The sequence below is a fragment of the Mus caroli genome, unplaced genomic scaffold (assembly GCF_978045245.1).
Source record: "Mus caroli unplaced genomic scaffold, Mus_caroli_1 scaffold_18, whole genome shotgun sequence".
In the NCBI taxonomy this organism is placed as follows: Eukaryota; Metazoa; Chordata; class Mammalia; order Rodentia; family Muridae; genus Mus; species Mus caroli.
This window is the reverse complement of record NW_028227273.1, coordinates 60,593,551-60,609,135: the sequence shown is the minus strand read 5'-3', so window position 1 is coordinate 60,609,135 and position 15,585 is coordinate 60,593,551. Positions and strand designations below refer to the sequence as shown.

The window sequence follows — 15,585 nt, the reverse complement described above, 5'->3', positions numbered from 1 at the left end:
AATAACAAAACCAAACTACACTGAATGGGTGATCAGTTGGGGTGGGTATGTGACTGTGAGCTGCTGCACACAGGTTCTGGGAACTAAATTCAGATCCTATGCAATATCAATACATGCTCCTAACAGTTGAAACGTGTGTGCAACATTTTTAATACTAGAAAATATTCCTTATAATTAGTTACAGTACCTAAGAAATGTAAGAAAAAAAGTCTTATTCGGGATTGGTGGCAGGGCTCAGCAGGTCTCCAGTCTGTCAAAGTACCAACTCTTGAAGGTTGTCTTCTGACCTCCATTCATATATACATTTGCAAATAACCACAAATATATCACCTCACTCTCACTCTCTCTCACATACACACACAAATTAAGAAAACCCCAAAATTTTGTTATTTGGAAAAATACACATCACACTGGATTGTGGTAGTGCGTGCCTGTGATACAGCACTTGGGAGGCAGAAGCAGGCAGATCTCTTTGAGTTTGAGCACAGCCTGGTAAAAGGAGCATGTATTAGGACAGCCAGGGATACCCTGTATTAAAACAAACAAAAACAAACACACAAACAAACAAACACAACAAAAAACTAACACTGATACATTTTTAATTTCCCATCAAATACAACTAATCAAAACCGACTTGAAGGGCTGCCATGAGTGTGTTCCTGCCCCAAACCTCATGCAAATAAGGCAAACGATAAACAAACAGTCTCAAACCCAAGTTACTAGTTACACATAGCTTACGCAGGTACAAGTTCTACCCAATGGGTTTCTTTCCATGAGGACATTTTTCATGCCTTTGAAAGTGTAAGAAGCATGCAAACGCTTTCCCACACTGGTTACATTCGAAGAATTTCTCTCTAGTACTATGAGTTCTTTCATGTATTTGAAGGGATTTGGAAAAAGTGAATGCCTGCCCACACTCTATACACACATATATGGTTTCTCTCTAGTGTGAATGTTTTCATGCCTGTGATGAGCACCAGAATGGGTGAAGGCTTTCCCACAATATTTACATGTATAGGGCTTCTCTCCAGTGTGAATTCTTTCATGCTTTCGAAGGTATGAGGAAAGTGTAAACCCTTTCCCACACTGCTTGCAAACGTAAGTTTTTTCTGCAGTATGAATTCGTTCATGGCTGTAACAGTAGCTAGCAATGATAAAGGCCTTCCCACAATATTTACATGCATAAAGTTTCTTTTCACTGTGAATTCTTTCATGTCTGTGAAGGTTTGAGGACCGTCTAAACGCTTTGCCACACTGAGCACATGTATACTGTTTCTCTTGAGCATGGCGTCTTTCATGCTTTTGAAGGTATGAGGAAAGTGTAAACCCTTTCCCACACTGCTTGCAAACGTAGGTTTTTTCTGCAGTATGAATTCGTTCATGCCTGTAACAGTTGCCCTCACTGATAAAGGCCTTCCCACAATGTTTACATGCATAAAGTTTCCTTTCACTGTGAATCCTTTCATGTTTGCGAAGGTTTGAGGACCGTCTAAACGCTTTGCCACACTGAGCACATGTAAACCGTTTCTCTCGAGTATGGCGTCTTTCATGCTGAAGAAGTTGATGAGAATGAATGCATGCTTTCCCACAATGCTTACATATGAAACTCCGTTCTCTTTTGTGAGTTTTTTCATGATCATGACGGGCCATGGAATACAGGAAAGTTTCACCACAGTGTCTACATGAGTATGTTTTTTCTCTTGTGTGATCTCTTTTGTGAGTTTTTTCATGATTACGACAGGCCATGGAATACAGGAAAGTTTCACCACAGTGTCTACATGAGTATGTTTTTTCTCTTGTGTGATCTCTTTTGTGAGTTTTTTCATGATTACGACGGGCCATGGAATACAGGAAAGTTTCACCACAGTGTCTACATGAGTATGTTTTTTCTCTTGTGTGAATTCTCTGATGTTTGGTCTGGTGACTGGAATTAACAAAGGCTTCTCCACATTGCTTACACTCAAGTGGTTTTTCTCCAGTAGGGATCCTTTCATGTATTTGAATATAACTTTCTCCCTTTAAGGTTTTCTTAAATTGTTTACACTCATGTACCTCATCTCCAGTGTGGGCTCTCTTAGAATCTTGATGAGGCGTAAGATTCCTGTAAGATTCATAGGTCTGTGTATTTTCACAAATGTTCTCTGTGGCAGGAACACTCTCAAGTGTATGGAAGGATTCAGAATAGGTGGCATCTTTCCAACATTTTTCACGTTTGATAGCTTTTTCCACGAGTTCCTGACATCTGTATGGTTTCTCTTCATTTTGACCTCTAAGGAGCACATCTGAGGATGAGTGACCATTGATGTCTTTTACATTCACACTGCTTTCATAAACCGTGACTGCAGGATGACTCTCCCCATTAACAATATGCTCTGTCATCTGTTGGTGAGTCTTTCCACACTGACTGCTATGTTCATAGTCACAGAATTTCTCAACCACCTGAATTCTAATTGAGAGAAAGAGAGAAAGAGAGAAATGATTGCTGTTTTATGACTAGGTAGGTACTACATGATGGACTTTGTGGCCTCTACCTGTTAGTGCAGTCAGGATTCAGGAGACAGTGGCAGAAAGTGAGCACAAACTAGGCCTGTTCCAAGACAGGGGAAAAAAGGCACTGAGTTTATTACCATTACAATTTATAAACATAAAAGAACTGAGCACTTGGCAAGAAGTGCTGAGGACAGCATACAATCATAAAAGGTTCTGTAGGCTTAGTTTCATAAACATTGTCTCTGACACAGTTAACAAAGGTGGCCTTTCCTAATGCAATATAATGCAGAGCAGACACCAAATTCTAAATAGTTGAGTATCCTTTATGCAATTTATTGAAGATGGATTTTGATTTAAACTCCAACTTGTATTTATAAAGCCCAAAGGTAACTTGCTAACAATACATCAGATACTTTTGTACACAAAAGGCACTTTTTGTATAATGAACCGCTGGAAAAGAGCTAAAGGGGAATTCTTTCTGCTACTGCTCCCTCAAAAGTACAGTAAGAGGTGTAGGCCACAAAGTCCACATGAGTGAGTACTGCATGAGAGTCAAGATCATCCATTCTGGAATTCTCAAGCTCGGGAAAGGTTTACGAAAAAGTTCTGAAGTCAATTGACATTTTGATCTATTTGGATCACTTCCTTACTTCTCAGATTTGTTGTCCCTCTCAAATATGTGATGCAAACTGCCTTTTTGTACATGTAAATTACCTCGAGTTTCTCTGGAGCTGTGGGTAGTTCACATCCATACTTTCTTCCTCTGTCTTCCCTAAAAATGAACAGCAAGACATTATTACATTATTCATCCTTATATGCAATCATTACTTTTCTAGCTTTTTTCTTGTAGAATGTTATATTTACCACCATGTTCCCTTTCAGTATTTCAAGTCATAGAATTATACAGATGACTAAGAAACAGTTTTTCTCTACATTGATAAGAAATTATATTAATAAATTATATTGTTGTTGGTGGTGGTTGTTTTTGTTGTTACCTATGGAGATCAGGTTCATGAAGGTTTCCATCATCACATCTCTGTAGAGCTTCTTCTGACTGGAATCCAGCAGAGCCCACTCTCCTAGACTGAAGTTCACAGCCACATCCTCAAAGGTCACTGGATCCTAAAATTATCCACAGATTATTAAAATGCAGTTGTTAGAAGAATGATGGGAAAAGCCTGCAAATACATTTAGTGACTTGATAAGTTTCCTTCATGCTTTCTTAGAATACTCACATTATATCATGGCCACTATAAATTTATGAAGTATCCTCTCATCACACAATTCTAAGGCTAGTGTAGATCTGTATAGTAAAGGGAAAATATATCGCAGTGCTTTGTTGTGATGCTGGTTTCAAACTACTCTTTGTACTTTACAGCACAAGTTTCTACAACTTAGAACCCAAAATAAACGTCAGCTCTGTTGAGCATGTACAATTCTTATCAGTGTCTGTCATCAAAGTTCATTCACTTCTACAGCCTAGAGATTTCACACTAAATGCATAGAACCTGCTTAATTTTAAAGAGGAGCTCACTGCTACTCACAAATTTATAACAAGATAAAACAGCATTTTATACACTATTATCCTTGTCATAAGATACTGAAACATGGTCCTTACAATATCAAAACCCCAAAGAATGGTTACATGAAAAAATCTATCATTGGTCTCAAGAGAAAGGAAACAGCTACTGACAAAATTTGTCACTTAGTGGTCACTGCGCACATTCTTCCTTGATTTAGCGCAACGCTGAGTGGCAGCATTAAGAAAACTTTTTATAAAATGATCTTATAAAAGAGTATTAATTAAAAACAGGTGGGTTTTTCATAGACCAACCTTGATTTAATACTAAGTAATACTTACAAATGGCAATTCTCCATGCTCACTTATAAATAATACCCATTTTTCTTTTTAAAAAAAAATAAAGTCAGTGGAAAATGACACCACAGTAACAATGGCACATTAATGTCAAAAACAATATCCTATCACGGCTATATGAAATCATGTCATTCCCACAAAACTTTGATTGTTAGCAAGAATTACTTATCCAAACCTGTATGTAATGATAAATGTTTGCCCCCATTAAAAACATTAGGAATAAGAAAATGATAGCTTGATGCAGATAATTAAATTCAAGACTTTGAATTTGTGGCCTGCCTGGGCTAGATAGCACATACTAGAAAAATAAAAAAGAATATAACACATTTTAAAACTATATTACTCAGGGTACTAGACATAAAGACAAGATAAACAGAATAGGAAAGTACAGTAGATTTCAGTGACATGAAATTCAAACAGAATTGCTCCTGCCTAAAGGAAATACAGGGACAGAGAGTGGAGCAGAGACTGAAGGAAAGGCCCCACCCGGGGAACCTTCCATCTGCAGACACCAAACCCAGACACTATCGCTGATGCAGAGAAGTGCTTGCTGACAGGAGTCTGATTGATACAGCCTGAGAGGCTTTGCCAGAAACTTACTAATACAGATGTGGATCCACGCAATCAACCACTGGACTGAGCAGAGGGGCCCCCAATGCAAGTGGTTAGGGGAAGGACTGAAGGAACTGAAGGGATTTTAAACCCCACAGAAAGAACAACAGTATCAACCAACCAGACACCCCCAGAGCTCCTAAGGATTAAACCACCAACCAAAGAGAATACATGGACAAATCCTATGGCTCCAGCCCCATAGGTAGCAGAGGATGGCTTTATCTGGTATTAGAGGAAGGGGAGGCTTTTGGTCCTGTGAAGGCTCAATGCCCAGAGTAGGGGAATGCTAGGGCAGTGAGGCAGCAGTGGGTGGGTAGGTGGGGGTACACCCTCATAGAAGCAGTGGGGAATGGGGATGGGACAGGTATTGGGGAGGGGAAACCAGGAAGGGGAATAACATTTGAAATGTAAATAAATAAAATAACAGATTAAAATGTAAAAAAAAATAATAATCAAACAGAAAATTCATTGATAAGAGAGAAGACCTTGATTAGCAATGAATCTGATTGCTGTATAAAGTAACTATTTCATGAGCAACAATCAAGATTCATAAGAAATGGGAAAGATGAAATAGTACCCTGTGTTTCTCTATTTCTCAACAAGGAATTTTCAACAGAGGAATCTCAAATGGCCAAGAAACACTTAATATTCAATATCCTTAGCCATCAGGGACATCAAAATCAGAACAACTCTGAGATTCCGTCTTATAACACAAGAGGCAGCATATAATGGGGAGGATGTGGAGCAAGGGGAACACTCTTCCATTACTGGGAGTGCAAATTTGTACAACCACTCTGGAAATCAATTTGGTAGTTTCTCAGAAAATTGGAGATAGTTTTACCTCAAGACTCAGATATACCACTCCTGAGCAAATACACAAAGGACAATCCATCCTACCACAAGGGTACTTACTCAACTAAGTTTGTAGCAGCTTTATTCCTACTTTTATCCAGAAACATGAAACAACCTAGATGTCCCTCAACCAAAGAGTGGATAAGCAAATGGATGGAACTTGAAAAAGAATATCATCCTGATAAAGGCAACCCACATTCAGAAAGACAAACACAGTATGTATTCACTTGTAAGTGGACATTGGCTATTAAAAGACAACCATGCTGCAATCCATAGCATAGAAAAGCTAAAATAACAAGGAGGGCCTAAGTGGGCCTGGGAGGGGGAGATGCAAAGGGAAAATAGAATAGATTTTGCAGGTGGATTGGAGAAGGTGGTAATGGGAATAGAAGGGATCAGATGGGGGCGGGAGGGAATAGTGGAAGAGACCACTGGAATTGTGGGGCATTTCAGAGGCAAGGCAGAATCCTAGTGCAATGGAAATTCCATGGACTCAATGAGGGTGACCTTAGCAAAGACTCCTAGTAGAGGCAACATGGTACCTGAACCAACCATCTTAAACCTTTGACCTACAGTTGGTCCTGCCTGCAGGGTGTGCTGGGACTAGAACCTAGCATAAATGTCATGAGAGAGACCAGAGAGACTTCATCCAGCAATTGATGGGAGCAGATGCAAAGTCCAAAAACCAAATATTAGGCAGACCTCAGGGAGTCCTTTAAAGGAGGGGAAGGAAGGACTGAAGAAGCCAGAGGAGTCAAAGACACCACAAGGACAGTCCACAGAATCAACTGACCAGGACTCATGGTGGCTTGCAGAGATCAGGAAGCCTGTATGGGTCTGACCTAGGCTCTCTGCATACATGTTACGGTTGTGTAGTTTGATGCTCTTGAGGGATTCCTAGCAGTGGGAGCAGAGGCTGTATGTGACTCTTCTGTTTGCTTTTGGGACCTGTTTTCTCCTATTGGATTGCCTCATCCAGCCTTGATATGAGAGTATGTGCCTGGTCTTATTAAAGCTCGTGATGCTAAGTCTGGCCAATGTTCTGTGGGAAGTCTGCTCCTTTCTGAAGAGGGTGGGGAAACCTGAGGGAGAGGAGAGGTTGGTGGGAGACTGGAAGAAGGTAGGGAGAGGAAAATGCAGTTGGGATATAATATATGAGAATTTAAAAAAAAAAGAAAGAAAGCAGAATCCTGTGGTGTGTGCAGTAATTTCTAAGTATGATGTAGACTGCATTGTGAGCAACGTTGCTTGACAAAGTTCCAGCAAACCAACTGTACTTGCTAGTTTTGAGTCAACTTGACACAGCTGGAGTTATCACAGAGAAAGGAGCTTCAGTTGAGGAAAAGCCTCCATGAGATCCAACTGTAAGGCATTTCCTCAATTAGTGATCAAGGGGGAAAGGCCCCTTGTGGGTGGGACCATCCCTGGGCTGGTAGTCTTGGTTCTATAAGAGAGCAGGCTGAGCAAGCCAGGGGAAGCAAGCCAGTAAGGAACATCCCTCCATGGCCTCTGCATTAGCTCCTGCTTCCTGACCTGCTTGAGTTCCAGTCCTGACTTCCTTGGTGATGAACAGCACTATGGAAGTGTAAGCTGAATAAACCCTTTCCTCCCCAACTTGTTTCCTGGTCATGATGTTTGTGCAGGAATAGAAACCCTGACTAAGACACCAACATTACAGATAGCAATTCTTCAGCATTCTTTCACTTGCATCTTTGATGACTTTCACTATATGTAATGCAAGTTCCTGTATCCTTTCCTCCTTGGGACATTTTGTATAGGCTTTAGTAGAGGATGTGAATGTATACACTGGCAGACTCTTTAAACGACATAGTTCTTTGGGAAAAAAAATCTTGGTCTACTTCTACACAAGAATCCTCTGTGTGCACCCTCACACTCAACCCCCTGCTCCCACCCCTGTCTGCACCAAGAATAGAAGTTCAAGATTGTTTAAGTGGAAGATGGTTCCAGGAACTCTTAGGCACTTACACCTGTCCTAAGGATGAAAGCACACACTGGAGAGAAACAATGGGCCCAGACCTGAGGCCTTGGCAGCTGAGGGCAACAGTTCAGTTACTCAGGACAGAACAGCATACATGATCCATTGATTCCCTAGGTGCACGGCTTACAGGATGAATGGCAAGATCGGCTGTGCCCCATGAGAGCAGATTCTGTTAGGAAGCTAGACTGGCTTGATCCCACTCTCCCATATACAGGAGCACGCATCGAATGAATTAGGATGGTATGGCATATTGGGAAAAAAAAAGGAGATATTAAGACCTTCTCTTTGGGGAGCATAGGAGGAAAACAGTCCCATGGTGTAAGACTAAGGCACAAAGGAATGCAATTAGGAACAGCTGAATGCTTATTATGCTACATGGCCAAGCACTGCCCCTTGAGGAATGAAAAGAGCTCTTATAAGTTTGTTTCTGAGGGATCAATGTCTGGCACCCTGACCACAAAGGCTGAGAGTGTGCTGGTAGCACCTGGTAGGTTCATTGAATCTTAGAAAATACGGACCTGGATGCCTGCTAAACTTATTGCTTTTGCCTCGAAGAAAAATATTGTAATAAAGTTGATTACCTCTTTCATTCTGGATGCGAAAATATAGGGCTAAAATAGGTCAAAACAATCTGTTCAAGAAAGGACGATACATTTCTTAGAATCATTTCTGTTTTCAGCATTACTTATGATTAAGCTACTACGCAACTATAGAATATAAAATGTGTAGCCTTTTTTTTTTTTTTTCAATAAACACACAAGCTATCCTAACTTCCCTCAGAGTGTATCAGCCTCCTTCGCTTACCAACTCCTTATCTCCCTCTTTGGGACCTGAACCCTGCTGGGGCTGGACTTCAGCAAAAGCAAATACAAAACAGTGAAGCTGACACAGACAGAAAGAATCCTGACATCTGCCTTAGACTATTTGTATAACCAGCTTTTTGTCACCTTTTATCTAACAGCTAGATTTTTGTCTTAAAAAAAAAAAAAAAAGTAAGCCGGGCGTGGTGGCGCATGTCTTTAGTCCCAGCACTCGGGAGGCAGAGGCAGGCGGATTTCTGAGTTCGAGGCCAGCCTAGACTACAAAGTGAGTTCCAGGACAGCCAGGGCTACACAGAGAAACCCTGTCTTGAAAACCCAAAATAACAACAAAGCTGAGCACTTTAAAAGCCAGATATAAGCAAATAACTCCTTGCCACAGAGAACAAGTTCTCTCTATAGAATGTCGGAAGCAATGTGATACACAAAAAATTAAAGTAAGTGGAAGTCAATAGAAACAGTATCTACAGTGCAAACAAATTATACATCAAAGGAAACAAGATGTGAGCAAGTAACACATGGCCAAAAATACCCACTGAAAATAAAACATAGGAAAGAAGATCCATAGCCCTGAGCGAGGAATTAAACAATTAAAATGTGTAGTTTTGAGAACTACTGAATACCAATAGTTTACACATAAAAAGGATTACCTAATTCACACCACTCTTATTTCCTATAACATAAACCTTAATGCAATCTATCCTGGGTCCCATTTCTCTAACGACAAAGACTGTATTTTGTGTTTATGACCACTATTTTATTTTAAACATCTCTAAAGTCCTGTTGCAAATGTATGAACTCACTCAAGTTGGGAGATTAAGTTAATCCTACTGCAGATATTAGCAAGTTTGTGTCAAACCAAAGAAAAGAAGCTAGAATGCGTTTGTTTATAATAACCAGTCATTCGTCGTTGGAAGCTCTAAGTTAAAGCCATAATAACAGTACGCAGATTGAGGACAGTGGCTTACATCCTTACTCCCAGCACCTAGGAAGCAGAGGCAGGTGGACCTCAACATAATAAGCTCCAGGCTTAGCCAGGGTTACACAGTGAAGCACTGTCTCAAACCCCCCAACAACAACAATGCATTGCATAAGGGAAAGTTACAAGGATAAACCCGGGAGCAGAGGAGTGGGGATGAGTCAGTCCACCATCACAAACATTCACAGCATCAGTTACTCATCTTAAAGGAGAGTCCCGACACGTGTGCACTGCTCCTGAAACAAATCTCTGCAGTGTTTGTAGCAGCATATAAAAACTATAGAAAACAATGCAGTAGTAGAAACAATGAAGTTTCCATACATGCACATTTTCAGGTTTTCACCGTGCTCTCTTTATTAGTTCCACTTTCTACCCTAACACTTTACTTTTTGCCTGCTACTTTGAAGTCTTTTATTTTCTTCCAGATTCTGCATATGGGATAAAACATATCCTATAAATCCTTTCCGACTCTCGCTCAGTACGAGTTGAGTTCAATCTATTTTAGTACAATGTATTTTATGTGTTGTGGCTACATAATTCAACACAGTATTTGCACGTATACATACATATACACGGTCATATATACACATGTAAGTATGTGAGATGTGTGTGTGTGTGCGTGCACATGTGAACAAGCATGTGTGTTAGAATTTAACAAACCATACATGATGTTTGGCTAGGCCCGTAGTAAAATACCGCTGTTCTAAGACAGGATGTGCATCTTGCAGGTGAGAACAGAAACAATGCAACCGAGCTCAGACAAAGGCCAGCAATCAAAACCTAGATAAATCAGGCTGGAACACTCATGCCTATGACATACCAGAAAAAAAATTTTAAAGTATATATTTTACTGAATGCAATCTGTACATTTAATTCAATACTAATAAAAGTTTCAATAAGATGCCTAATAGAAAAAATAATACTATTGTACCCAGAATACCTTGACGGGGACTGCACATTAAAAGGGACAACAAAACCATCAACATGAAGAAACAGGTCAACGACTTTGAGGGAAACGTCAAAAGAAACTGAGATTATGAGGGAGGAAAGGAAGGAGGGAAGGAGTAGAACACCAGAAAGGAAAACCACAGTGAATGAAAAAAAGGGGAAGTATCACTCAACGATACAACCAAGCAGATGGAAATCAATAATGCTGAAAAACCATTAGCTAGACGGCGGGAAAAACAAAACCAAAAACTAAAGACACAGAGCTGGAGAGTAAATCTAGACATATGTATATATGCACACAAAAGACATTTTAAAGAAGTCCTGCCTGCAGAGATTGACTGATGAGAACTACCATGATGTAGAAAGTCCGAGCCTAATTATACCGTATCCTGGGATAGCTTCAGCTCCCCTAAAGAGCCGTTTCTTGTCTGTCCATCTCTATGTCAGAAGTAGTTAGAGTTAGTCACAGAGCATCCTGTGACTAACAGATAAAGAACCTTTGGAACTTTAAAATCGTTTTTAAGATTTTTCTTCTGCTATTATAAACCTCATGAAATTGCTTCTAAGTGGGAGCGTGGAACCTGGGGTAACTTAGCTCCATCATTTCTCAGGTGTTGATTATTCATATTCTGCTCTAGAATCCAATTATCTCTTAATAGCTCTTTCTGGTCAATAGGATGAAATGCCTGGCCTGGGTGGAGAACTACTCAAACCACAGAAATTTGGCCTGTCACCTGACTAAAATTAAACATATCAAAATTAGATACCCAAACACTAAGGAGTTAATATAGCTGGTCTTTCACCAAACCAAAATTAGTCAGAAAATGTTACAAAGAAGTAAGCAATCTATCAAACATGTATTAAGTATAAAAAGCTATGCAGCAAATGTGGAAACTCTCAATTTCATTCATGAAACACTAAAAGTCACAAAATGTCAACACATCTCTACACAGTAACATACTACTCCATACTCAGTTCTAGGTAGGTTATCTAAACTAATCATTAACAAGAAAACTTGAGGGTTAAACTATAACATAGATGAAATGGATTTATGCTACTCAATAATCCATTCTTGTTTGGTTATTTTGTTTGTTTGTTTGTTTGTTTGGAAACACAGTCTGACTATGTAATTCTGGTTCACCTAGAACCCACTACCCTAGACTAACTAGATCATGTTGGCTTGAGCTTAGAGATTGAGCTGCCTCTGCCTAAAGGCTAGAATTGGTCTGAAGTAAGAATCCCTTTTAGCAATCTAGGCAACCTTTTCTATTTTCACACACACACACACACACACACACACACACTCGATGGGGCCAGTGGCTTAGCCAGTTAAAGTGCCTGCTACCTGCATGATGACCTGAGTAATTATCTGGGGCGTACATTGTACAAGAGAACAAATGTTTACTAGCTGTCCTTGGACTTCCACAGCTGTACCATACCAGCATCTCCCCTGTCCCCACCATGTATACATAGAAGTAAATATAATACTATTAGTTGACTGGAACACAGATTTGCATAAAAATGCCAATACCTATAGTATTACATAGATGGCCTAAAAATTGATCAATGTAAATGAATGTGTGCATTATCTTTCATGTTTAGAAAACCAATAAAATAAAGGGGGGGAGGATCTCTATTATCACATGATACAAAGACAGTAGCAATAATGGTCTGTTATGTGGCCCTGAACAAGATATGCAACCCTGTAGAGAGGGAGCAGGGATTTCCAGACAACACAGCCTACTGTCATTGCTTTTGGTCACCAATCACAACTATGCCATAAAACTTATTGCGGAAGAAACCACAAACTTTGGCTTGAGGACATAGGAAATCCTTGCCGCTGTTTAGCTTTCAAGATTCTAGAAGATGCTATGCAGGCTGCTGAGGTGAGAAAAGGCATAAATAAATAGTCTTACTTACCCAGTGCTGGACCCTCCATGTGGCAGTACTGATCTGCCAGAGCAATAGTGCCACAAATGTTACAGGGGTAACTACTTTATAATTGTATTTACAGCCTACTCCAGAGGATGAAATTTCATGCCTGGTACTGAAATAATGATCAAAAAAAGCCAATAACTGGGGAGGCCATAGTTCTAGGACAGTGCCTAATCATTTTATGTTGCTAAATGGTTATGCTGGCAAGGTGCCTTATAAATATTTCTGTTGATACTTATAGATCTGGCTCTCAACCTTGATCAGAGGTGCTTCTTTTTGCAGTGGGCAGTGGGACAAATGGCTGAGGTGCCTACTTAACCTCAAAGCAGACACGGACCACCAGGTTCTCCCAGCATCCCTCAGCACCTACCGATTATGGGATCTCCTGGATGGCATAACACCCCCTACTCTGAACTCTCCACCCAAGGGGCTGGGCTGCTATTCCCTATACAAACCAACCATTTTGGTCACTCGCCTTTGTACCTTTGGCCTCCTGGCTGATGCACAAGTTCCCCTCTCCCCCCTCTCCTTTACCCTACCCCATCTCCTCACAGGACTCAGGTCACGTCCATGATGAACTCTCCCAGATAGACCTGACGCTGGCTGTGCTCTCCTTTTTATCTACAATAAACTTTCTCCCCGCCATACCTAGGAGCAGTCAATTCCTTCCTTTTCATTTCTATTTTTCTTTCTTGCTTTTTTCATTCAAGGAGAAGTCAACAAAGAGAAGCATAAAAGGTCAAATTGCTGACAATAAGAGACAAAGTGCTCAGTTGTAAATGGAACATCTACACCTAACCCCAGCTGCCTCCACCACTGCTCAGGGGAGCATCTCAGAAGAGGAGACAGAAAGAACGTTAAGAACCAGAGGATGGAGAAGAATACTGTGGAATGCTGTCTCCTGGACATGGTAGGGTTATTGTACTTAGGAGCTCACAACAGCTGTGGTTACCTGCACAATATCAGACATAGATGGGGAGTGGTACTGTCCAAGCCCACAACTTAGCAAGGAGTTACTGGCATTTAACAGTATTTCTGGAGAATTGTTCTGTTTAGAGAAGTAGCCACTGATAGGATTGCCTTTCCAAACACCCATGCACATACTGGCAACACTAACTGGTGGAATAATAAATAATAGTGATAATAATAAATAAATTAATGAATCTGGAAGAGAGGTGTATTGGGACTTGAAATGAGAAATAGGGTGGATATGATCGATCATATTTCATTGCATATATGCATTAAAAATTTCAAGACTAAAGAGAAATTCTTAAAAGAACCCAGAAGGATCACAGAGGTAAACTAAAGCAGGTCGAGTGGGAGTGCAAGGACGGGAAAACAGAGCTCGCTACCCACGCCCAGCACAGCAATAGTTTTGATGGGAGTCTGAGCAGCACTAACCTGCAAGCGCAGCAATGTCTGCAGCAGCTCAAGTTCTTGACCCGGACTCACCCTGACAAGACCTGGTCTACAGTAAAACAGCTTCATGGCGACAGAATAGGACCCCAGACTTCCTGTTGCCTGATAAGCACACAATTCAAGAGCAAATGGGAAGCCTGCGCTGGTGCCAGACTCATTCAGCTGCACAGCGCCTGGGTAACGTCAGGGCGGAGGCGCCACATTACGCCAAAGCCACCGCAGTATCACAAACCCGCCACAAATGATTCCGGGGGCCCAGGGCACACTCACCATCTTCTGCTTCCGATGCTTCCAGGTGTCCTCCCTAAGTGAAAACATGGTCAACAGGATCGATGAAGCAGTTGGAGCACCCTCTCAAGGCTTCTGGGACTCAAAAATGGCGGCAAGTACCGCCCCTTCGGAATATCTATGCTTCTCATTGGACCGTTAATGCTAAGTAATAACAGCATTCCTGATTGGCGAATGAGAAGCGGTAGTGGGTGGTGAGGTGGAGCCTAGGGATCATCTTAACCAGGAGGACATCCTTTCCCTGCTGAGTTACAGCTAAATGGACAGCTTCCAGTTACTTGTTCTGAGCTAACCCCGTTTTCCTCCTGGGATAAATCTGATCCAATCTGGAGTAACCAGCATTTGAGAAATATACGTCCAGGGTTTTTGGAGCAACTTTTCTGCTAGTGTATACAGTGGGCCACAGTAGGGTTTTCCACTTACAAGCAATGCAACGAGATTAATGGGGTAGTAAGGAAATTACGTGAAAAACAAAACTCATGATTACAGGGTGGGAGAGGTTCCTAAGTCAGTCTGGACCCAGGGTCAGGAAAAGGGACCTGGCATGTAAGCTCCAGGATGATCCAGGTGAACTAAAGCTGAACATTTTGTAAGGCTGGTGCAATGATTAGAATGAGGAATTGGAGAGGGTTTGAACTGTTACAAGTCTATTACCTGGGGCGGGTGGGGGTGCGGGGGGGGGGGCTTTTTTCCCCCCGACCTAACAACTATATGACTACTCTCAAAATCGTTTGGAATGTACACTAGAAGAGTAGTCTCCTTTGTAATGTATAGAGCACTAACTTTGTAACCATCCAAAAAGAACGCTATCAGAAGACATCTGACGCTTACTCCATGTTGCATCCACTCTCGACCAGCAAGAATGACACGACCACCACTCCTTCTAACAGCAGTTTATTCAGTCCTGTTTCTTCTTGTTTATATCTCCCCCCGAGCCTCTCACTCTTAAATACTCTCAGTTCTCATCCACACACAGCAGGCCACGCCACCTCACCAGGCATGCAGCTTCAGCTAATCAGGGCAGCAGGGGCATATCTCCATCAAAATGGATTTACCAGTATCCTGGTACACCTGTGCAGCTCTCAAGATGTTTGTGGGTTATATGAGGAAGTCAGGTGCAAGTCATACGACTTAGCTGCAGTCCCTGGCACCTTTGGGACTGCCGCCACACCCTCTCCTCACATCTCCGCCTTTTTTCTTTTTTGGCAGAGAGAATGTCGGTAGATAGCCCCCCGCAGCCATGCCCCTTACTCGTCCTTGGGAGACAAACAGCATTGGTTTGATCCCTGTCTTAGGTTGGTGACATGCCCAGGAAGTCTTCTCACTGACTACCTCTCTATCATGCCAAGCCACACCTGGGGAGATTGTG

General features: G+C 41.4%; 1 protein-coding gene across 1 annotated transcript; it reads right to left on the bottom strand.

Moving 5' to 3' along the window:
- Positions 1-582: 582 nt before the first annotated feature.
- LOC115029046 (uncharacterized) lies at positions 583-14,298 on the bottom strand. Its single transcript, XM_085832853.1, is given in 5 exon segments — positions 583-931; positions 934-2,446; positions 3,205-3,262; positions 3,486-3,612; positions 14,199-14,298. Coding segments are annotated over 5 exon segments (1,926 nt in total). The 5' UTR covers positions 14,247-14,298; the 3' UTR covers positions 583-751.
- Between the last annotated feature and the right edge of the window lie 1,287 nt (positions 14,299-15,585).